The sequence below is a fragment of the Zonotrichia albicollis genome, chromosome 12 (genome assembly GCF_047830755.1).
Source record: "Zonotrichia albicollis isolate bZonAlb1 chromosome 12, bZonAlb1.hap1, whole genome shotgun sequence".
NCBI classification, from domain to species: Eukaryota; Metazoa; Chordata; class Aves; order Passeriformes; family Passerellidae; genus Zonotrichia; species Zonotrichia albicollis.
The window spans coordinates 21594710-21619279 of record NC_133830.1 but is presented as its reverse complement, the minus strand read 5'-3'; the positions used below and the strand labels follow the sequence as shown (position 1 = coordinate 21619279).

Genomic DNA, 24570 nt, shown 5'->3' with positions numbered 1-24570 from the left:
CACTGGTGTATATTCAGTGAAAGAGTTAATTGTGTCATTTGTGCCAGGTCCTGGTTCTATATATTTGGCAGATTTCTTAAAATATCCTAAGTTAGGTTATGGGTAGAATGTATTTTTCTCTGCATGGACAGTGTGGAACTGTTGAAAGCAGAGCAAGGTATTCAGGAGAATGAATTCATCACCTAAGATCTTAAAAGCAAGTGCAGAGGAGGCCATGGAGATGCTCTGATGGCTGGAGCACCTCTGCTCTGAGCCAGGCTGGGAGAGTTGGGGGTGCTCACCTGAACAGGAGCAGCTCCAGGGAGAGCTCAGAGCCCCTGGCAGGGCCTGAAGGGGCTCCAGGAGAGCTGGAGAGGGACTGGGGACAAGGGATGGAGGGACAGGACACAGGGAATGGCTCCCAGTGCCAGAGGGCAGGGACAGATGGGGTATGGGGAAGGAATTGTTGGCTGTGAGAGTGGGGAGGCCCCGGAAGAGGAGCTGTGGCTGCCCCTGGATCCCTGGCAGTGTCCAATGCCAGGTTGGGGCTTGGAGCAGCCTGGGATAGTGGAAGGTAGGGGGTGGAATGAGAAGAGCTTTGAGATTCCGTCTATCACAAACCATTCTGGAATTCTGTAACTTTTCCTTTCTTAGCAAAATCTGGTTTTGTCCCTACTAATAAACTAGTACCTGATCAATGCACCTTGTCATAATTGTACAGAAGGAATCCTTAGCGCTTTTTTTGGTTATTTCATTGAAAGTTTATCTCTGTAGATGTTACTGAGAGCATCCAAACCCAGTTGCACTGCAAAGTTTGAATCCTTTCTTCATGAACACCAGTGGCTTTGCTCCCCGTCACGTTCGTGTTGAGCCCTTGGCGCAGAGAAGGTGCTAACAGCTCTCGTTGTGTTGCAGCCCATGCCTGGACACAGTCAGTTTGCCCTGGAAGCTGGAGCCCAGGTGCCCGTGCTGCCAGTGCAGCCCTCCATGGTCATGTCACCGCCGTTGCAGCTGCAGCCGGAGCTGGTGCCGCCCTGCGTCGCTCCCGAAGGCGCTGCCCAGGCCCACGGCAGCCTTGCCACAGCTGCCCCGCCTGCCCCCATAGAGCCTGGCCTGCCTCTCCAGCCCTCTGCTCTGCTGCAGCTCCAGCCTGATCTTTCGCAGCCTCTGGGCCAGCAGCTCCCAGCTCCCTGCTTGCCTGTCACAGCGGGCACAGAGACATCTCAAGAGGTAGAGCCCTTCCTCTGAAGTAACTCACCGGCCTTAAGCTTGATCTTCTTAGTTACTCCTGTGTGAAACTGGGCTTATTGCACAAGGGAGGTTATCCCCTCGGTGTGTTGAGCTGCTGCTCCTTGATGCCAGCAGTTCTGAGTCAGCAAATAATTGGCTATTCCAAATGAAACCTCATGTTGCAGCTCAGGAAATATCTCACTGAATTAATGAGGCAGCAGGACTAAGCACCTCCTTGTCCGTAGCTGAGCACAAGCACAGAGATAGAAATCAAGAAATTCTCACTGTGGGTGAGTTAGAAGTTGTTCTGTAGAGTTTCACCCATGTTCTGTCCAGTCTTGTTTTGAATGTCTCAAGCACTTGTTCAACCAACCATCATGTGCCTTAAGAAACTACTCCACAATCTAAGTCTTTGTATTGTGGAAGCCCCCTTCATCCTCTTCAGTTTGAGCCCTATTCTCATTTCATTTAGCATTGTATCCTCCTGTTTTGCCTAATGTCTGGGATTTTTGTTTCTTAAGATACTCATAGGCATTCCCAATTCTCTGTGGTCATAGAAGCAGGATGCTTTTTATTGTTTTCCTTACAGAATTGTCAGCTCCTTGTCTGCTATTTTGACTTTTCTTTCCACTCCCATAATTGTTTAATCTTCAGTCTTGACAGAACATCACAGAACATTTCTTTCTCTTCAGCTGCCTGTTAACAAAACAAAACAAAAGCTTTGGCATTTCTACCTGATTTCAGGAAATAAGTCTAATTTTTTCTCCACTCCTGGATGGAAATGTCCTGCTGTGATTCTGCATTCAGAGTGGTTCCTCTTGAGTCTCTGCTCTGAGTTATCTTTCTTCCCAAAGTATGTATTTCACCTTTTCAAAATTAATCTCTTGGTTTTGCCCATGTTTCCATGGCTTGTCACATGCCTTGACCCCAGTGCAGCCTGAAATTCCATTGGACATACAACTCAATGCTGCCTCCAGAAGATGCTCCAGAAGGGCTGTGCTAACATTAAAAATGAATTCTAGTTCTCCATTTTTCCTGTCTGTCAATGGCAGTTTAATCCTGACTGCATCGGCGTTCCTGCTGTGATGTAGGATGTTTCCTGGTGAATGTGTGTATCCTGTTGGTTAAGTGTAGCAGGAATGGTAGAGCCTGTCTGCAGTGCTTCACCTGCAGACTCCCCAGAAAAGCTGGGCTGGCTCAGGCATATCCATCACTCAAGGTATTCCTTCTCCAGCTGTCTTTTTTCTGAATGCACAACTCATGGCAAGGTCAGTGCTGGTGCCTTCAGTGCAGAGTCCGTTCCATGAGAGATTCTGGAAATATGAACAAACCTCCTTGTTAGGCACTGTGACAGGGGGGATACAAGTTCTCCTGAAAAACTCATGGCCACTGAGGCACATGTCTGTCCTTCACATCCCACATACCTCAGAACATTTAACCACAGGTTTGCTAATTTCTTTCTCACATCCATCTCTAAGTTGACCCCTTTCTCTCATTCACTTTAAGAAATGAAGCAAGTACCAATGCACATCCTCTCCATGCTGGTTTTCTGGCATACATTGCTAAAGTTTCCTTGGATGTAAGAGAAGTTTCATACCTGTCTAGATAATCAAGACACTACATTTTGTTTCTACTCTGCCATGACATTTTTATCTCTTCTGTTGTGTTGAGGCACGTTGCAGCACTTGCATCCAAACCAACCTGAACCAGTCAGGCAAAAGAGGTTTTGTAAGGCACTTGGTGGAGTGCTTTACCAGAACATCGATACATTATGTCTGTGTTCTCACTGTTCATTGATGTTGCAGTTTTATTGAAACTGCACCTAAGCTTGGCATGGCTTAGGTATGGTGTTTGCAGCCAAGGAGTGGGGCTGGCTGGTTAGCTGCAGAGAACCAGTGATGCCACTTCCCCTCTGAGCTTGTAACCCCAGCTCAGCACTGCTTGAGTCCTCCGTGCAGCAATGGCAGTCGAGGGACTTGTTTCTAGCTCTGCATCTATAGAAGGATTTCATAGACATGTTTTAATAAATATATATAAAATTATATATATTTATGGGTGTATCTGGTGTGAGTGTATATACACAGCTATATACATGTACGGGTGTGTGTGTCTTTGTGCATACATGGTAAGTTTGTTACAGCAGGGCCTGCAGCATTGCCACAAATTCTGTGAGAATGGGTCTGCCCAATGTGAAAATCATGCTATGATGTCTGTCCCAGAGCTGCAGCCAGTGAAGAGGGAAGCTTTTAGGGGAAATTCATGTAGAGGACAAGAGGACATGATGCAAGGGTGGTGTTCTTAAATGATGCATTTTCATCTTTTGTTTGTAAGTTCCTCAAATTTTCCCACTAAGCCAAACACAATGAAAATACTGAGCATATTTTCAGGAAACTATATAAAGCAATGAGCCAAATTAGCAGATACATTCAAAAATAAAAGACAGTGGAATTGTTCCTCAGTCAGATTTTGCCATGGTGGAGAGAACTGTTTTATTCCTTTCACCATCTCATCTGCTGTGGACAGAGGAAGGGAAGTGGCAGGTTAGTGTCTCTAAGTGGTTGGTGCCTTGGACAGAAGTGATGTTGAAAGGATAAAATAGGGCATTTATTTTATTTCTAGGTTCCAAGAACTGGTTAAACAGAATGGTTTTAGAGTTACTGATGCCAACCCTTTCCTAAAGGTGTTTTTCATCTGCTAATACAATGTGTTTGCTTAAATTACTTTTTCTTGCATTTTAGGAGCAGGCAATACAGGACAAACTCCAAGCTCTGTCCCAGAGTTGCGAAAGGTATTATCACTTTTTTGGCATAAGAAATGCTTGCATTTTGGAGGCTGTTTTATCTGACATGATCAGAAGAAGGACTGGGAGCATGTCTAGGGAGAAGCTGACAGTGTTCTGTGTGCAGTGTGCCCATTCTGGCACCTGCAGCTCTTTTAATTCCTTAGTTTGGATGCAGCATCCTAGCCTTGGTGTATGTACAGCTGTATGGATCTTCTCTTTTCCTCCCTCTACAGCAAACCTTACCTGTTTGACCTTCTGCTGGGAGGGCAGAAAGACAGGAGCTGAGAAAACTTCACCTTAGAAAAGTAGGAACTAGTGCAGTTCAGAGAGGGGACTGTCAGGGCCCCTTAAGGGATATATTCAGAGTGATGGGACTTCTGCTGTGTTGCTGCCAGAAACATTCATAGATCATTTCTTGGTAGGTGTTGTAGCCAGAGTATGTGCCTGGTGTAGAGTAGTGCCCTTCGCTCACTGAGTATCTTCCAGTTGACTCAGTTTGGGCCAAAATAAAGTGCAAATGTGCCCTTTTTTGCAGCCTCTCTTATAGCTTACATGTGATGCATGACTCCATTGTGTGTGACTCTGCCTTTATTTTGGGGTTGTTCTTCCTTTCTCTTGTGAAGCTACATGAGTCCAGATGTTGCTTCTGGCAAAGAGATGAGTGACAGCTTGGAAGGAGCAACAGGAAGTGGAAAGCAAGAAGGAAAGTCTTCAAAGAAGCATAAGAAATCCACACGCGCTCGTTCGCGCCAGGAGAAGTCCAACAGACCCAAACTGACCATACTAAATGCAAGTACAACCTGTTGGAGGGTAACTCTAGGTTTCCTTTGGCTTTGCCAGGAATAAGGGTTGTTGATCTCTGCATGCAGGTGTGTAACACAGGGGATAAGATGGTGGAATGCCAGCTTGAAACCCATAACCACAAAATGGTGACGTTCAAGTTTGACTTGGATGGTGACGCGCCGGAGGAAATTGCCACTTACATGGTGAGACGTTGCTGCCCACGGGCTCTCAGTGCTCCCAGTTGCTTCAGGCAGCTCCTCGTGTGTGCTTGTTGCCTGAGCTGCCTGGCAGCTGTGGAATGAGGCATTAATAAAAAAATGTCTGGTTTCCCCTTTATTTTGATGTGGCCTTCTAGGTGGAGAATGAATTCATCTTGCAAAGTGAAAAAGAGACTTTTATTGAACAAATGAAGGATATCATTGATAAAGCAGAGGATATGCTCAGTGAGGATACAGAAGGAGAGCGAAGTTCTGACCAGGGAATAAGTCCCCAACAAGATGCAGATAGGCTGGAAATAAGCGAGGTAAGAAACGCTGAATACAGATTCCTAGTTTGATTCCTTTTTTTTTAATAGCCAGATACTTAAATTACTTTTGCATCTTGTGTTAAAAAAACTAAAAAGGTTTCTTAACTAAAAAAATAATGCTTTTGCTCTGTTAAGCCTTACAATACAAATGGGATGCCGGTCCTCTTGCACTGATCCAGCTATTTCTTGTGTTGTCTCTTTAACAGGAGAAGCGTCAGTCTCAAATGAAGACGCCTGTGTATCAGCAAAATGGTAAGAGTGCCTTTGAGTTGAGTTTCTAGTGGAAGGTGTCCCTGCTCGTAACAGGGAGTTGGAACTAGATGGCCTTTAAGGTCTCTTCCAACCCAAACCATCCTGTGTAATTAAGACAAAGTCATAATCTGGAGACAATGGAAATTCATGTGTTTACTTGTAATTTTCTTTTCATCCCTAGTTTTGCATACCGGAAAAAGGTGGTTTATTATATGTCCAGTGGTTGAAAACCCTACTACAGATGCCCCTGAGTTTTCTCCCCCGGTGCCTCCCAGTGCCCAGCAGACAGACGGGCCAGGTATCTCCAGACTTTATAGAAAATGTCTTCTCAGAGCTGCTGTGTTGTCTCTCTTCTGTCCTCACCTCACTCAGCTGTGATGGTTTCACTTAATTTAGTCAGAGGAAGAAAATGATGAGTTTTGTTAAGCTGTGCATTTAGATGTGCACGTGCATTTACATATGTTCCTGGCATTAAACCAAATTGGGAATCTTTATCTGAGTTTCAGTAAAGTGTCAGTATTTTAGCTATACCTTATGCTGTGGGGTAGCTGAAATTCTCCATCACTATGTGTCTTTTCAGTGAAATATTTTTTGCTGAAATAATCTGAAAATTCTCGTTTGATGTACATAACAGCTATTTGCTGGTGGGAATTGCTAGTGGGTTGTCCCTGCAGCTGACCAGGGGGCTTGGCAGTGATTTCCTTTCCTTTCAAGGTTCACCTTTTGCTTGTGTTTTCTCTAGACGCGGAGCAGTCAGATGACCAGCCGGTGAGCTCTGCGGTGACAGAGGCGCCTGGGCTCGGGGCTGGCCAGCAGCTTCCCCTGCACACAGGGGTCAGTGACAGCCCCCTTGGAGCCGCCCTGTCCCTGGCACCGGCTCCTGCTGCGGCAGCTCCTGCCAGCGTAGCAAGCCAGCCGGAGTTCCCAGCGCCAGCCCCGCTGGCACCTGCCCCGAGCATGGCGGAGCCCGCGGTGGCCGGCGGGGCTCAGCCGGAGTTCCCGCAGCCCGGGGCCCCGGCCCCCCGCGCCGTGGGGCTGGAGGAGCCCCCCGAGGCCCCGGCCCCGCACCTGCCGCCGCCGGCGGACGAGCCGGCCTGCGTGCCCGACGTGGAGATCGCCTGCTGCAGCGTGGGGCCGCCCGCGGCCGCGCCGGCGGCTCTGGGGCCGCTGCCTGCGGACGCCGCGGTGCTGGAGCGGCAGCCGGCGCCGCAGGGGCCGCACCTGCTGGAGGGCGGCCAGCCCGGCGCGGGGCCCTTCGGCAGCCAGCCCTTCCCCGCGGCCGCCGGCCCCGACGGCCTGGCCCTGGCGGGCTCCCAGCTCCAGAGCCCCACGCAGGTGCCGCTGGCCGCGTCCCAGCAGCCGCCGGTGGCGCAGAGCGGCGCGGGGATGGCCGGGGCAGGAGTCGGCCTGCTCCAGCAGCAGAACCCCCCCGGCACCGCCGAGTCCGACGGCGAGGGCCCCCCCAGGGTGGACTTCGTGGACAACACGATTAAAAGCCTTGATGAGAAGCTGCGCAATTTGCTGTACCAGGAATATGTTCCAACTTCTTCGGCATCAGCAGGGACGCCAGACACCTCTGTGCCACCCGAACAGGGTGACAGTGAATTTACCTTACCCCCTTTTCCTGAAGAGCAAGCTCCTGCCCCAGCGCTGGATGGGAGAGAACCGAGCTATAGCACTCCGGACACCGGCCAGGAGGTGACAGCTGCTGCCCAGCCGCTTGTGCCCCCCTGCCCTCAGGGGCCTTGCCTTGCCCACCGCTGCTCAGTCCCCCAGGGGCTCTGCCCTTCATGCCCCCAGAGCCCGCCTGTAGGGCTGGCCCCAGAGCTGAGCTCAAGACTCACTCTCCTGCAGTAGGCCACGTGTAGATCTTTTGCTTCCCTAAACATTTCATATCTCTGTTCCAGGGTTTGTTACCTCTGCGTGCTGACTGCTTTCCAGTGTGAAAGCCCACTTAAATTTTTCTTGTCAGATGCATCCCAATTCATTTTTCAGAAATGCTTATTAGTGAACACCAGACTTTCTCTTTGGGTTTAGAAGTGGTATAATACTTTAATTCATCTCCTCTTGTGTCCTATCCAAAGCAGGCAGAAATATGTCCATTTCTTTGTAGTTTAAGAATGTAAAATACATGCATGGTGTAGTCATTGTAGTTCTGATGAAGGTGATTCTGCTTCAATTTTAAGTATAAATGAATAGCAGTGGTACAATTACTGCCTTAGAAGTCAACTTGGATAAAGCAAACATTTCAAGTACCTTTGCCTTGTCCACGTGCTGCAGCCAAAGGCAGGCATTCCATGGGCATGAGTTTCTTCAGTTTCCTGTAATAGTTTCTTTTGTCTTCTCCTGAGCTTGGTGCAGAGCAAGACTGACACGGAAGCCTCTAAGGAAAGAGGTAGCAGGCAGTCAGGGACAGTGGTTCTTCTGACTCAGTTGAGCCCCCATGTTAGGTTTTTTCAGATAAAATTCCAAGTTTATGAAATCATCAGATTTGCAGCACATTGTGCTAGATCAGTGTCTGTTCTAGGCCCTGGCACGGGTTAGCCAGAGAAGCTGTGGCTGTCCCATTCCTAGCAGTGTCCAAGGCCAGGTTGGATGGGGCTTGGAGCAACCTGGGATAGTGGAAAGTGTCCCTGTACATGGCAGGGGAGGGAATAGGATGAACTTTGAAGTCCTTTTCAACCCAAACCATTCTGTGGTTCTATATCTTACTCAAAAGTAGCATTTCTGGAGATAATTCCATCCCTAGCAAGGCTGAGCCTGTTCTGTGTAGCATCAGCTGGAGGCACTCCTGTCAACTGCCCAAAAGATGCTGTGTGGTACAGGAAAGCAGCTGTACTGGAGTGAATGTTGTTTTCTAATGATAAATTACTTTCTACAGCAAACCCAATTCTCTCTCTGTGAAAGGTGCTATGTCTCTCGATTAATTGGAATTCATCCTATTAAAATCTGTGTCAGTAAGGAAAGAGACATAGAATTTCTGAGGACAGACGTACAGATGAGGAATGTACAGTCTGGCTGGAAAAGCAAACCAGAACAAAGCCCCCAGCATGTGTGTATATATAATATACTGGGTTTCAGTAGCTTGGGCTGCAGTTCTAACTGCACTGCTGCCACTGCTTTATTTCTTTCAAGGAAGAAGGAAAAAAAATGGGGGAGTTGGAGGCAAGACTTGAAGGTCCCTCCACAGGCACTGTGAAATAGTTCCATATTCTCTGGTAGTGCCAGGGCAGCAAGGGGAAGTGAGGGAAGGAGAACACATTCTGCTTTGTGAGACTGAAATTGCGTTTCTTTTTTCCTTTTACTGAAAGTTGAACAAGCCAGAAGTCACTGGTGTGAGTGCTCATCCCTCAGAGGCAAGAGGTGGGTCAGCAGGCGGAACAGGTAATGCTCCTCCAGCCATCCCTGCTTGGTGTCAGTGGGTGTCAGTGGCAGGAGTGGGGCAGCAGCCCGGCCACGTCCAGCAGCCCTGTGTGTCTCTGAGACACCAAGAACACCAGAATAGTTCAGGCCTAATGTACCATGCAGATTTCATTCTTCTTCTCTTTTTCTCCTTAAAGTTTTGAACTGAGTAATGAGATTCCACACACCTGTTATTATTTGAATTCCCCAAATCACTAGATCTGCCAACCTAGAGATATTTTATATTGCCATTGCTATTGCCTCCTGCATTTTCAATCCTGTTTTACAAAGACCGGGGTTTTAAATTATTCCTTCATTATCACAATGAAACACTGTTTTTTATTACATTAAAGCATTTCAGACATAAATATTTTTTTCCCAACTTTAAATCAGGTCCAGCCACAAGCATCACTTCAGCTCCTGCTGCTCCAGCAAAAGGCCTCCTTCAGGTAATCAGAACTAGGAGCGGTTTTCTGCTTGATTGTTACAGTTCCTTTTGTTAAACTCTGTTATTTTTGCCAGGTTGCACCTTCATCATCAGGCACAGCTCCACAGATGGAGACTTTCCAGAGGAGTGAGGAGGCAGAGAGGACGGCTTCGCCCGCACACGCAGAGAGCGTAACGCGGCGAGTGACGGCAGATGGGGCGATGAGTAACTTCCACAGGGATGGTTCTCCGGGCTCTGGTCCCTATGGAAAACAGGCTGAGGCTCAGGAGAGCGGCACGCCAGCCAAAACCATTGGCAGGTTTTCAGTCATCAGCACGCAGGACGAATTGACTTTAGCAGCGCCGCACTGCTTGAGGTTCTCGGCGCCCCCAGACGTGTACCTGGACGAGCTGCCCTCCAGCCCGGACATGAAGGCCGCTGTGCGCAGGGTGCAGACGGCCTCGTCCGTGGACGTGCTGTGTGACCAGGCCTCGAGCGACTCGGCCGACGAGCCCTGCCCGCGGCAGCCGGCCCCTGCTGCAGCTGCACAGCTCTCCCCGCCCAGCAGCAGCACGGCCACGGACCTCATCAAAAAAGCGGCTGCGTTTCTGCAGAGGTCTGCCAAAGGTGGCTCCCCTGGCCCAGAGTCTCCCAATGGGCAAGGTGCGAAGATTCCTACGATCAACATCACGTCCTTCCACTCGCAGTCGTCCTACATGAGCAGTGACAATGACTCAGAGTTTGAAGATGCTGATATGAAGAAAGAGTTGCAGAACCTGAGAGAAAAGTACGTTGAGTTGCAAGTGATATAAGGGAAGCTTGTATTACTGTACCTGAGCAGCAGCTCAGCTTCGGATGAGCAGAACTGTAAGGAGTAAACTGGTTCTGGGCAAATCAGGCAATGCCAGGACCTTCCCCCACCTTCCTGCTGTGCATCGCCTTATCTGCCAGTTCCAGTTAGAAGAATAACTCATAGAATCCCAGACTGTTTTGGGTTGGAAAGGACCTTAAAAATCATTCCAACTGCTACCATAGGCAGGGACACCTTCTATTACGTAAGGTTGCTCTGTCCAACCTGGCCTTGGAGTCAGAGACTCCCCCTTCCAGGGCTGGGGAGTCACCACAAATAGCTTGTTGTAGCTTTGCATGCTTAGGGATGAGCAGCTGATTGTTTTATAACCAACAATTGTTTTGTTTTCTTCTTTTACAATTAATTACACTGTCAGGATATGGTGCTTTATCAAATACATTGCTAGCACAGTCCTTTTATTTTTTTAGGCATATGAAAGAGATTGCTGAGCTGCAGACACAGCAGAAGAACGAGATAGAGGCACTGTATATTCGCCTGGGGAAACCCCTTCCTCCCAACCTGGGCTTCCTTCACTCTGCCCCGCCAAGCAGCCGGCGCCGAAGAACGAGCAAAAACAAATTGAAAGCCGGAAAGCTCTTAAACCCTCTGGTCCAGCAGCTCAGGAGTGGAACATCAAGCACAAGTAGGTACACTGGGTGCTTGCCTTTGCCTGTTGCTTGTGTCAGTCGTGGCTGTGCTGTGTGATGTGTGGGACTGCTGGAAAGGATGGAATGTTTGTTGGTTTTAAGCTGGCATGCTTTTGGACAGGCTTGTCCCAGGTCCTGGTGGCAAGCCATACCTGCCTGCTCTGCATTGCCTACAGTCCTTGGTAGAGGAATAATATTCCCCTTTAATTTGGAAAACAGCCTGGTTACATCTCCTCCATTCTTTAAATGCAATTTATTGATGTTTGTATTCACTTCTTAGATGCTGTTATGCTGTGTTGACTAGGTGCTGTATCTTGTTTCCTTTTTGCTCCAAGATGCCATATATAAAAGATGGGATTCCATTTGCTCCCCCAAAGGATGGGAGGTAAAAGCATTCACAAAACTGTGGTGGATGCTTTGACCATGAAGTAATGTGAGATTTTCACACAGCATTACAGTCCTAAGTTTTTATCTCTTGGAAAAATACAAAAATAAAATTTACCTGGGAAATATTGATAAAACCCAGTACCTATTTCTTCAGCAAAATGTACAATAGAATATGCATAATTTTTCTCCAGCTTAGATTGTGCTGTTACTTGGGGGAGCAGTAGCATTTCCAGCATTCATCCTTTATTTCAAACCTGATGGCTCTTGTTTTCAATATCACTGCATCATAGGGCCCCTTTGAATTTTGTTGCATCAATCTTTATAGACAAGGTGTCCAGGAGGATTTTGCTTTTAGCTAAGGATTTCAGCTGAGTTGGGAAACACAAATATATTCAGAGGCAATAAGTTCTGTGGCCCATCTTGAGGCTGAGTGTTCTTGCCCACAGGGACTGAAGCAGTGCTGGATACTGTCTGTACTTCTACATCTATCTAGATAGTTACATACTGATACTTATCTGTAGATATCTAGATAAATGTCTCTATCTGTGCTTTTGTCTACACAAATATCTCAGGTAAAGCGGCTTAACAACCAAAATACTTTTGCAATCATGTGTTAGATGAATTTATCTGTAGAAGAATCTGAACGTGGCAATGACAATTATACTCAAATAGCTATAAATAAAAAGTTCCTTGTATCTTTGCTGCAACTTTTATTCTTCTCCATTCACTTAATTTCACCTTTGGTGTGGGAGAGCAGATCTCTGTGTCCTGCTTTGTCATTCTGTGTGTTCATCCTCCTCCTCAGCACCCCAGCAGCTCTCTCTTCATTCCAGCAGTGCTCCTTCTGAGGCTCCTGAAAACACAGAGGAGAAACTGTGAAAATCAAACCTGCTCCAGGAGCTTCTTGGAGAAACAGGCTCAGGCATAGGAGATGTGGGTTATTTTCTGGTGCAGGCTCTCCCCAAAACTTGTGCTCCATCCAGTACATCAGAATAGCAAACGGCTGTTCCTCTTGGGGTCAAGATATGGATTAGTTTCAGGCAGGGATTTTTTATTCAGAGTTTTCCTAGCTTTTGCCACGGCATGTGTTGTGTTTGTTTGCTCTTTCAGGTAACCTCTCAGACTCTAAAGACTCGCCCCACAGAGAAAGCAGCACCGCGCAGCCCGGTTTCCCCGCAGCCGCCGCGGTGCCGGCCGGCGCAGCGCCCGCCCTGGGCAAGGCTGTGCAGACCCAGCAGCCCTGCTCTGTCAAAGCCTCTCTGTCCTCTGACATCTGCTCCGGCCTGGGCCCCGACGCCGCCGACGCCAACGCAGGCGCTGGCCAAGGTGATTCTTCCTGCTGCCTCGTTTGTGTCTCTTCCAGCACGTGCTGAAATTAGTTCCCTTCCCTTAGGCTGGAACTTTTTAGGAGTGATAGAGGAATCCAAATTACTGGCTTACCTTTAAAAAGAGCATTGCAGTATTGTCAGAAGAGCAAAATTTAAGTATCTTGTGGAGTGTTACCAGCACTTGAGAAGGCATGCACCAAGACATCCCTAATTCTTAGGAAAGAAATACCTTTCAGCTTTGCCAGCAGTGGCTCTATCCTTAATACCTTCTCTGGAGTCTGCATTACAGATTCCTGAGAAAAAATGAATGGAAAACAAAGATACAAAAGGCTAGGAGAGCGTTTGCTTTGTTTCATTTTTTTAGCACCTTGATTACAGTAGACCCCAAGTTCCTCATTATAAACTACCAAACTGTCTTGGGCATGAGAGAAAATAAAAATGAATAATAGAAAATAATGAATGAAAAAATAGAAATTAAAAGAAAACCAAACCCAGAGGACCAAGTTATATTTCCTTTCTATGAGGGGTTCACTTTGTGCATAATTTTGGAGTCCCAGCCACAGGACTGTGCTCCCATGACCCCAGTTCTGAGACCTCTGTGTATTGCCCCCGTCATAGGCTTTGACTGATCTTGTTGCCATGCATATGGGAAGTTCCAATGATGATTAAAATACCTTCCTCTCATTGCACATCCTGCCAAACTAATCTACAAAATATCTATCTGTCCACTTCTGCTGTTATTGCATCCTTTGTGTATGGTCAGTGAACTTGCTCCTCTTTGGCAAAGTTAAGGGGGAGATGTGGAGGTTTAACTAACAAAGCTGATTTGACTGATGGTTTAGGACATCTGATCACAGCTACTTGTACTTTATAAGTGTCTTTGTTTTCTTCCCTTTATATTCATTTACAGGCTGGACGGTTTTCCACCAAACGTCTGAGAGAGTGACCTATAAATCTAGTAGCAAACCTCGTACCAGATTCCTCAGTGGACCTGTGTCTTTGTCCATCTGTTTGTATTTGTTCTTTTGTATTTTATCACAGTCCATCTTTCTTTTACCCCCTTTTTCCAATTCCATGATTTAAATCTCTAATATGTTTGGCAGGATGCCCCTTTTTCTCAACCATCTTTTCTTTCTTTTTCTCTTTCTTTTAAGTAATCATCATGAACACACCTTATTTATATTAATTTTTCATGTGAAAGCTTTTTTTGCACTGCTTTTGGCTCATGCCTGGGCACCAAAAGCATGTGTGGAAGATCTCATCATTTATTATATATAGCCTGATGGTAAATTTTACCCTGGAGTTATCAAAGCTTTTGTACTTTATGTGATTTCTGTTGAAGTAATTTTATTTGCAATGTGGCAAATATACATGTCTGCTGTCCCGGTTCCAGCGACAACAAAACGAAATCCATCCTTCTGTAGACGAATGGTCTCTTTCACACATGTTTGGACTCTGAAGACATGCATGTAGCAAGCTGATACAATTCTAGAAGGTCACTGGAGGGTATAACTTCCATACAAGGGCTGTATTAACTCGATATACAGTACTGTTTATATCCACTCTATTTTCTTTAATTTTTTCCCCGCTCTTTGCATGTGGAAATGCTGAGACAACAGTGCTCCAGCTAGTTCTTTCCAAATCTCTGTCCCAGGTGGGCTTTTCCCCATGCAGTCACTTTAATTACTTTAAGTGAGCGATTTTTTAATGGAATCATAAGGCGCAGGAAGATCTGGTTACTCTAAGGGAGAGTCCCATCAACTTTTTGTGTAAGCTGATCTGGCTGAAGCACTTGACTCAGTTTATTTTCTTATGACCTTATGTGACCTCAGAGATGAAGTCAATTAGCAGTTCATCAAAGCATAAATAAGTAAAAAGCAATATCAGATATTCAGATGATACTTGGAAATGGATTGTTAGGAGTTTTGTCTCAAATAACTGTGCACCTTCTATTTGTACCCTATTTGTCCGACTTATAAAGTAATTGGCAATTCCACCAAACAGTATCAAGCTATTTAATGAAAAAAATCAGACTTTTTTACCCAATTGTAGATGCTGCTTTTTAGGCAAACGGATTTTGCTTGTACAATAAAGATATGTTGTGCTGAACAGGTACTATAGGCCACTTACATATAACCTTAGAAGGGCTGATAACGTTTTTGAGAAAGTGTTTGGTTAAATAACTATGGGTTTACAGGAGTATCAGATCTCCCCTTGGAGTTCTGCACTGCTCATTACTATCCAAATGGGTCACATCAAAGACACAAGACCACTCCAATACACTCCTCCTAATTTTATGAATAAACAGTATTTTAAGAAATAATCTCGAAACTTTTTTGTTTGAGCTCCCTGAAAGCACAAACACTCAGGTGACTGACGTTTACAGAATTTATTATCATGTAAGCTTTTCATGACTCATGATGTTGTGAGACAATTTTGCATTTAGGGATTTTTTTCTTGAGAACCTGAGGAGAATTCTCAGCTCCCAAATATTCCTGTTTGGTGTTATAGTGGCCACAGTAATTTCTTCTTCTGCACGTGTAATTCCCAGAAGATGCTTCATTAATCTTCCATGGAATTACTATTCAGTAGGATGCAAAAGGTCTGGCAATAAAAATCTGTTACTAAAAATGTTTGGGTGCATGGATGTTGTGAGTGAAACCAAGGGAATATGTAAATCCTTTGAATCGTGAAGTTTCCTCATGCTTAAATAACTCAGCATGACTAATTGCTTTCTGTTCTCAGCCCGTGTGCTCTCTCAGGGTTTGGCCTCCCCCATCCCTGAGTCACACCAGGAGATGGGTGCAGTTCAGGCACTTAACGTGACACTGCAACCCTAGGTCACCCCTGAGGGTCCCAGTCCTGGAGCACAGCTTGGCTCACCTGAGGTGCCTCTCACCTGGGGAGCTTGGCAGGTGCCCATGGCTGAGCTGTGGGCAGGTTTGGTGGGGCAGGAGGCTATTCCAGCTTGTTTGCCTGTGAGCCCAGCAGGTGGGATGTGTGTGTGAGTGCAGGACTGGGGCTGTGTGCATTCCTGTCCTTCCCCAGGGTGCCTGGGGCTGGGACAGCGGTGGGCAGGACGGGCAGAAGGATGTTCTGTGGAGCTGGGATCCACAGCAGCTGTGTCTGGAGCCTCAGGAAAAACAGTGCTCCAGGAAGGCCAGGTTGGATGGAGCTTGGAGCAGCCTGGTCTAGTGGAAGGTGTCCCTGCCCGTGGCAGGGGTTTGGAAAAGGATGTGCTTTCAAGATCTTCCAACGTAAACCATCCTTTGATTCTGTTGTTTGAAGGTGATGATGTTGGCAATACCAGCTGCCTCATCTTTTTTCCCTCTGCAAGAGACATCAGTGCACCCAGCAGGCAGGCAAAGGCAAGCATTTGCATTAAGTGCTAAACATGTTAGCATCCATAGCCCATCCCTGGAAGTGTCCCAGGACAGGCTGGATGGGGCTTGGAGCACTTGGGATAGTGGAAGGTGTCCATGCCCATGGCCATGGCAGGGGATGGAGCTGGATGGGCTTTAAAGTCCCTTCCAACCCAAACCATTGCAGGTAGGATTCCATCCTCTGTGCAGTTGTACAGGGCTGGGACATGACTGCCCAGTACCAGCAGCTCTGGGCACCTCCAGACAGAAGGGAGTCCTGGGTCTATTCCATTGGTCAAGGTTTCCCTGGTATTTTTTTTGTTTTGAGAGCTGTTGGGAAACACTGTGCTGCATTTCAGAAATGCTCTGAATCCGTGTGTTTGGTTAAGGAAAACCAGCCCTTTGGCAAGGTGGGGTATGGCAACAGGAGACCTGCTGCACTGGCAGAAAAGTTGGCAACTTTAAAAATAAATGTTCAGATGGATTCAGGACAGTATCACAAGGATCTTGCTCTGGTTACAAGATCCATCAGACTCGAACACTTTCACAGTGTTCTGCAGGACATTTTGATCCATGTCCAATATTGACTTTGCCTTTGTATTTTTCATGAAATATTTTTGATGGGCTTTGGCATAATGTTATCGTGAAAAAAATTATTTTGCATAATTTTGCCTGGGCTAAACTGCAAGGGTGCCTTAGGGAAGACTTTTCACTGATTGTGAGTGGAATTTTCAAAGCTCCATTTGGCTTAGGCTTGGAATCTTGTGTAATGCAATTTTTTGCCAGGTTTGTAGCAATTCATATACTGTATGTGCATATGCAATTATGGAAATGGTCTAGCAGTTTATTGCCATTTCCATTTTTTTGTAGCTTTCCAGCTTTTTGGCAGCTGTTAGTGCAAATATGGGACAGTGGATTTTTTCTGTTCTGTATAATAGCTATTTAATTCCTCAGATAAGAGATCTGGAATTGGAAGTAAAATGCTCTGCTGAACTTTCACAATCTTACATTAAATCTTAATTATGATTCATCTCTTTAACTTTACTGTTCTTAAACATGTTAATTTTAGCAGTAATACAATTAATTGGGTGAATTAGATCTACAAAGTGAATTTTTAATTGAATTTGAGTTCATAACCAACCATGGCTGATAACTGTCAGTCCCTGCTTGAGGCAGTCTTGCCGCTTAGGGAATGTTTCCCATCTCCCAAGCCCCACACTGGAGTGATGCTGCTGGAAGGAGCAGCTCTCTTCTCAGTGCCTGAGTCTCCTGTGATATTTTCCTCAGAGCTGGAGCCCCTCATGCAGGTGTTTCGTGAGTGTGTTGAGTATTGCCACTTCTGTCACTTCCCCAGGTCAGGTTTGGCACCTGAGGTGCTTGGAAACCTGTGCCTGGCTGTGCAGGAAGCAGAGGGGTTGGCAATGAAGGTGATTTCGAGCACGTCCTGCAGTCAGCTGCCTGCTTTTATTTCTCGCGGGCAGGTGCTTTTCATTTGCATTCCTGTTGTGCTAAGAAGTGCCTGTTGCTGCAGGAAATAGCCTCTAGGATTGCTGCTGTGGGCACTTGTTTCTATTGTGGGAATTGGTAGCTTACTTTGGGATAGGCAAGGTAAGGTATGTCTGAGGGAAAAGAGAGCAAAAGATAAAAGAATACAAGACGGATGGTTGAGTTGTGAATGTGACTGTGCTTGTTATCTGGGCTTTGAAATGAGAACTGAACTTGGTCATGCTTGTGTTGTAGTAGTCACGTCCTGATTTTCTCAGGATAGAAAATCCTGAGATTGAACTGTATGAAGTAATAAGCAATTCTTTCAGAGCAGTCCTCTGTTCCTCATGCCACCCATATCTAAGCACAAACATCTTTTCTCCCTTACTTCCTCCCTCCCTTGTTTCTTTACTTTCTCTTCCTCAGTCTCTGACTGAAATCGCTTCCTTCTCCTCTGAAGACTCATTCAGGGCCTGTGTCAGCCTGGACCTGCAATCTCTGAGTTTAAAGCTGCATTTCTGGCACAGTAACAAAATGTTACACCACTGTTTACTCTAGAGAAAAAGCACATCACCCTCTATCTTACTTTTTTTGCCCCAGTCTGATTTTGCTCATGGTTTCAAGTGCTTCTTCCCAATGAACCCACCATAGCCCATGTCAGACACTCATCTCCCCCCATCCCATAACAATATTCTTCTTATCAAGTCCAAAATACCTTTCAGGAAATTTTGGCACCCAAATAGCAACGGTGCCAATGTCTGGCAAGATCTGACAGTCGAGTCGGGGTCTCGGCACACTTCTGGCACTCTGCTATCTATCTACAGGCTGTAAAATCATGATGAATGATGGAACAAGACAATAATGAAAAAAACAAGTAGTTTAGTTAAATTAAAACTTGGCTACCCTGACGGATTATTTTTCTGCACTTGGACAAGGCATAAGGGAAACTCATTCACAGTTCCATTCAATTGAAGTTCAGAGTCTCACATTTAGACACAAATCCTACAAATAAACTATTTGGAAACGATTGGCCTCAGACCTGCAGAACAATGTATCTTTTTGGACTTGTAAAACAATATTTTTAGGGTTGTTTTATGGTTTGTCTTTGCAGCCAGACTAGCTTGACTTGTTCCTGAAAGAATTTTTGGCCTCCAATCACAAATTAAATTGACATTATTTCCTGCATTAATAGGAAACAAATCAAAACCTTCTATTAGGAAGCCAAGGCAATTTGGGAAAAAAAAAAAAAAAAGGAAAATAAAATCAATTTTAAAAAAAATTAAAACCAACCAACCAAAAAAAACCAAACAAATGCATCTTTAAGTCATGAGCCCTTGCTTTTGGCATGTTGTGGTACTTCCCAAAGCTTTTGAATGGCTGCACATTAAGAAAGGTTTGAGCTGTCCAGTTATTTAGGCTTCCTTTACTCACCTGAACTGCTGACTTTGTCTGTCCTTTCTTGCATAATAACTACTTTCTGATTGCTTAAAAGTACAGAAGCTTGTCCGTCTGATTTGTTGTGTTTAGTCTTACCTAATTCTGTGTGTCTTGTATTGTTTTACCTTGTAGGGTCCACCTTGAAACGACTATGTCTAGGCAAAGATCACAGTAGTAGTAACTATCCCGTTTTTGTTTCTCAGTATTTCCTTCATGGCATGGGATGTTCTTTGCTTTTTTATTATTATTTTTTACTAAAAGCTAATTGTTTAATAACTAGAGCTGATGCACTTAGCAGAAGCTAGACTATAAATGGTGATACTTTGAGAGTAATGCATGTGCTGTGATTTGTTGGGAACCTTGCATGCTGCAAGAGAGTCGTGGTGTTCTGTGTGTGAGACTGTGCACGCATGCGGCCAGGGAACTGGGTCCAGTGTCTGTCTCTGAAATACACACCTCTGTATGAGTGCAGCTCTCTGCTGGAGGAATTGATAGCTTAAAACCTCTCCAGCCCCCCCCTTGAGCTGCATGAAATATTAAACACCAATTGAAGAGCTTTCTTCTAAAAATCCTTACTTTTCTCACTTTTACCCCAAGTGAAGGAAAAGGAATTGAGCAGTATTCACTTAGAAGTGACATTGCAGGCTGAATGCATGATCATTTAAAGGTTATTAATGTACTTTATATAACTGTAGGACTAATTAGTGTACTTGGTTTCATTGGCTGGTAACTGATTAACAGAGAAAATATGCCATGTTCATGTTTGCTTATACAGTCATTTTACCACAGTTCTATGAACTTTTTGCTTGGAGAGATGGTCTTTATTTCCAAACTTTAGCTGTCTCAAGTATGTCAGCTGAGAAGTTACTTTACATTTTCTGTTTAGGTCAAACTCAGACTCCTTCCGTTGCAGTCCCCTGCTGAGCTTGCTGTGTCAGACTTGTAGTCACTAAGCAGAAAAAGGGCAGAATTTTTTTTTTTCTGGTTCTTCTAGGAAGAAGTGAACATACAGAATTAAATCTCTATCAGTACTCTTCCTGACTGCTTTTGTCTATACCAAAAGTTCTCTATCTTTGTCTCAAACAGTCACCCTGCCCACTACAGCCTCTCTCCTCTCTCTTCTATACTTTCATGGTCCTGATGGGGTTTTTTCCCCCTAAAATACACAAATAGCCATGTGAATGGTCCTTGCATCATCGAGAGAGGTGGTGGGCTCCCAGAGGAGCAGGAACCAGCCCTGCCTGTTACCTCTGTGACAATAACATTTTTCCAGGAGGACAGTAAACTTAGGCAAGTGAAATAAATGGTAAATTAATTTTATAAATGCTTGCAATGTTAGCAATACATCCCACCTCCCTCTTCCTCATGGTAGTGTCTGAGGAGATGTTGTATGGGATGTCAGCTTTATGGGGCTGCATTCCTGGCTTCAGTCCCTGTCCCTAATTTCACCCAAGACAAATTAGCAGCCAAGGTAACATGATGTGATAGAAAATGCAAACCCATTGGACTTGGACCATTTCTTTAAGCAAAGGTGTTCTGCCGCCAGGAGGGGGAGGGTTAGAAATCCAAAAAGCCACCACTGGAGTGGCAGTAGGTGAGAAGGGGTTTGAGCTGCAGGGGTAAGGAAGGCAGAGACACCATCTCAGCTCTCTGTGTGATTTTCCAGGATCCTCGACCAACAGCCTGGTGACGTGTCCTGAGCCCCTCCCGCAGTCGACGCTGCAGGTTCAGGCCAACAACAGTAACAACAAGAAAGGGACGTTCACAGATGACCTGCACAAGCTGGTGGACCAGTGGACGAGCAAAACTGTTGGAGCTGCACAGACAAAACCTTCTTTAAACCAACTGAAGCAGAACCAAAAAAGGCAAGACATGGAGCCAAAGGCTAACCCCATGCAAATGCAGAATGAGACATGTGGAGTAAGTGGCCCTCCTTGAAGGACATACCTTTTGCTATGTGTCTGACAGCCTTTGCAGAACTCAGATGTGGAGGAGGACATAGACTAAAATTACTCCAGATAAATGCTTTCTATAAATGTCCAGCTCTTTTCATTCAGTACTAAATCAATTTTTTTTAATTGTCCTTTGGAATAATCTTAAGGGATATATGGGCAGCAATATATATATAAATATATATTTTAAATTCCAAACTGCTTATTAACAGCGATGCAGAGCAATACTCCGATCATTATCATCTGTTGCTCAACCTCAGTTTCAACTATTAGTAAAGTTTTCTTTTTGGTCTTTAATATTAACTTTCCTCAGAACAGGGACTGGTGGCTCTGTGGGTGGGAGCCATTGTTTGAGTGGAGTTGGAGTGAGTTCTGTGCTGGGAGGGGACAGCTGGGAGGGTGCTGACCCTTACTTGTTGGACAATGCCATCCTCAGAAATGCTGTCAAAGTACCCTACAACAAATAAGGAACTGGAAAGCCCCCATTGGTCCCTTTCTGTTCTCAGCAGCAGGACAAAGCCATTGCAGGTGCATCATGTCTGCATTCAGTGCTGCTGAGGGCTGACACAGAGGCAGCACAGCAAGAAATGAGCACACGTCCAGAATCCTAGTTCACCATTCTGGCCCACCCTGGTCTGGGTTTCCAAATCTCCTCACTAGTTGGAGAGTAATTTGACTAGTAATATGACTAGTGATTTTTGCTGGGTTTATTTTCTTGGAAGACTGCAAATTGAGCTAAAATAGAGGAAAATAACAGTGAGGAGCTGTTTTGTAATCCCCTAAAAGCAAGAGAACAAGATCTGGATAGCAAACCACTGCCTTTTTGGGATGTAGAGGGAAAAAGTCCTGTAGCAGTAGTAGCTCTGTAGCTGTTGGTGAGGTAAAATGTACCAAAGCAGGAACCTCAGCCATGCATCTGCTTTGGTAACTGCTGCTTCCTGAGTCAGTAAATAATCCTTTTGCTCAGTAATGCTTTAACCAGCTCAGGAGTAAGCAATGTCTACTTAACACCCTAACAGTTTTCATAAAATAAGTCAAAGTTGGTGCTAGTAAACCCAAACTAAAGATTTCCATAACGAGGTGGGAAGGGCGTAGATTTTTTAAGTCACTTCTTACTTTCTTTTGATGCACTTTTTGCAGCATTTTGGTGTCCTTCCCCTGAGACCACTGCAGAAGTTTGAAGTATTAGATGTGGATGTTTTGCCCACCTGTATCTCTGGAGAAATGAGTGGTTATTTTACATATTTAAATCATCTGTCACTATCAATTTAGGGTTAATTTTACCTCCTGCAGTTTTGGTGTCTCTGTCTCGAAGCCTGTGGAGAAGGCAGTGTGTCACTGTGAGAGCAACAGGAATGTCCCTATCTCAGTAGACTGGGTCTTGGAGGGTTTGTGTCTTTCTCAACCATGGCAGTTGTTCCAGGAAGTCAGCAGAGCTGACTGAAGTTTTTTGGAGGTGATTTACCAGGAGCATGGAGAGGTTGGGATTCCCTGCTCTTCATTTGGCATTGTTCCTTGTTGTGTGGAGGAGTGGCATCAGCTGGAGCCCTGGGGTGGGTGAGACCTGGGGTGGTTTGGGGCATGAAGTCCTTGTGAGGACCGTGCTGGCTGCAGCAGAGATGCAAGGGCAGATGGCAAACACTGCTGCTGTACTTTTTGTTGAGTGTTTTGGCCACAAAGATGGCACAGGATGCTGCAGGTGGCAGGTATGATATACAAGAGTTTGACAGGGGTTGGTTTGGGAGTTCAGCATTGTTTTGCTGTTTGTACCCTCTGAAATTGGCCCTAACTGGGAAATTGAAGTTGAGGGAGAAGAAGGCTGCATGGTGTTGGAGAGAAATAGCCAAAGGAGGAGGAAGGGAGCAGCATGAGAGAACTCCTAGTGTGGACAGCTGGACAAGTGACCTGTGTATCGGAGGGATGAGCTCCATGGCGAGATGGCCATGTGGTGAATCACAGCTGAGTCAACTGGAAAGACAAAAAGAACTTGGGAAATCACATAAAGGATGGAAAAAATAGCTTTCCAAGAGAGAGAGAATCTGAAGCTCAGGATGTACTTCTTCAGTTCATCTGGTAATGCCGTCTTTTGTCGCCTCTTTTGATCAAAAATGCCTTTGCAAGAAAAGAATAAGGAGCACTAAGCAGATTTCCAGCCCATCAGAGAAGGTTATAAGGTTTTATGTTGGAAATAAAGGATGGATAAGTAGGAAACAAGGTGATTCTTATGCTTTTTGTGGGTTTTTTTTTTTTAACTGGAACAAACTAGTACAGAGTTCTTAGGGTGGGCTGTCTCACATGGGCTTAGTTTTGGGAAAAGCTGTTGTTGTTTTGGGAAAAGTGGTCCCTTGTGATAGTCACAAATGAGGGGCTCGGGGTGGCAGGATTTGTACCTTCACTTCTGCCTTGTCTCTGGGGATTATTTTAAAGAGAAATGCCTCCCTAAAGGGTTCCATACAGGAGTAGGAGTGAACGGAGTTGTCCCACAATGAAAAATACATTAAACAAACAAACAAAAAACCCCAAAATGTTATCTATACATTTAAATAGAAAAATACATTTTTTACTTTAAAATTTTCTCTTGCTGTTCACCTACTGTTATAAATACACAGAGCAGTTTTGTGGCTGACTCAAAATCTTCTCTTTCCCCCTGGAACAGAGAACTCACTTCCCTGAGTTATCTCTTTTTTACTCAAGACTCCTTCTACCACTAGCAGCAAATTGTTTACTGTGAATAAAATATATTCTTTTTTAACTAAGTGAAAGCTACTCTTTAAGGCTGGAAATGGAAGAGAAACTGGTAGTGTGTTAAATAAGAGTGAGTGGTTTTCTTTTCATCCTCTGCCATCAGAAGTGTAGACAGCAATAATGTAATTGGCATGTAAAGGAAAACTTCACATTCTGCTTTGTTTCTATGGAAGTTACCAGTCCATTTGCTTGCAAATCCTGGTTGATCATATTAGAAATCTGGGTGAGACCTTTCATAGGAGGAGGAGCCTTTATCCATTTGTGTCACAGGAGCATTGAAATGTACCTTTTCAAATGGTTTTATGAAGCATGTAAATGCAGGTAGATTCTCAGCAGCAGCAGTATGAAATGCAGCAGGAAATATTAGAACCAAGTCAAATTGCCTGAGTGATTTCTCTATGTGATCTTTGGGAAGATATGATGAATCATTTTTACAGGTATTTTGGTTAGCATTAGTCAAGAAATAAGTTTAGGAATATGAGCTGCCTTCTGTGCAAAGAATACTGAATATTGTGTACTTAAAGACACTATCTGGAGAAGCCTGAGAAAGAAGGGCTTGCAAAAATGTTGTCTGTTCTCCATACTGTGTGTAGCTCCACGGGTTTTACAGGAAAAACATCACCTCCAAAAAGGCTGAAACATGTTCCCAGTGCACAGTGAGGTTGTTTCTGAAAACACACAGGTCTGTGTCACTGGGTGATGGGAGCTGGGGGCTTGGACACCTTCAGCAGCACCTGAACCTCTGCTGGCATTTCCTGACTCGTGGGCTTGGCTGTGCTGCCGGGAGCAGCCAGGCTGGACATGGCCACAGTGCCAAAACCAAGCCATAGCCCCTTCCCTGTGCCTTTCCTCTCTGCTGGATTGGGAAAATAATAAAAAATGAATCTGTGTTTGAAACTATTCAACACTGCCTTGGTCTGAATAGTTTTCCAGGGAATTGGAAAAGCATACACACATCTCTTCAGGAGTGCCTAAAAGCTTTGGGGTTTCAACAGA

At 45.2% G+C, this 24570-nt stretch overlaps 1 protein-coding gene across 9 annotated transcripts in view; it reads left to right on the top strand.

The window, feature by feature from the left end:
• WNK2 (WNK lysine deficient protein kinase 2) overlaps nt 1-24570 on the top strand; it is a 96263-nt gene that overhangs the window by 58877 nt on the left and 12816 nt on the right. For 3 of the 9 annotated variants that reach the window (XM_074550196.1, XM_074550192.1, XM_074550191.1), the window contains exons 12-27: nt 895-1209; nt 3948-3997; nt 4615-4780; nt 4861-4977; nt 5130-5297; nt 5507-5552; nt 5734-5850; nt 6295-7250; nt 8864-8936; nt 9348-9403; nt 9477-10168; nt 10660-10874; nt 12376-12591; nt 13504-13602; nt 19010-19054; nt 20544-20797. In XM_074550196.1, coding sequence (XP_074406297.1) covers nt 895-1209; nt 3948-3997; nt 4615-4780; nt 4861-4977; nt 5130-5297; nt 5507-5552; nt 5734-5850; nt 6295-7250; nt 8864-8936; nt 9348-9403; nt 9477-10168; nt 10660-10874; nt 12376-12591; nt 13504-13602; nt 19010-19054; nt 20544-20797 — 3585 coding nt within the window. The remainder of the gene's footprint in view (nt 1-894; nt 1210-3947; nt 3998-4614; nt 4781-4860; nt 4978-5129; nt 5298-5506; nt 5553-5733; nt 5851-6294; nt 7251-8863; nt 8937-9347; nt 9404-9476; nt 10169-10659; nt 10875-12375; nt 12592-13503; nt 13603-19009; nt 19055-20543; nt 20798-24570) is intronic. The other 6 variants (XM_074550198.1, XM_074550199.1, XM_074550193.1 and 3 more) reach the window with 5 other exon arrangements.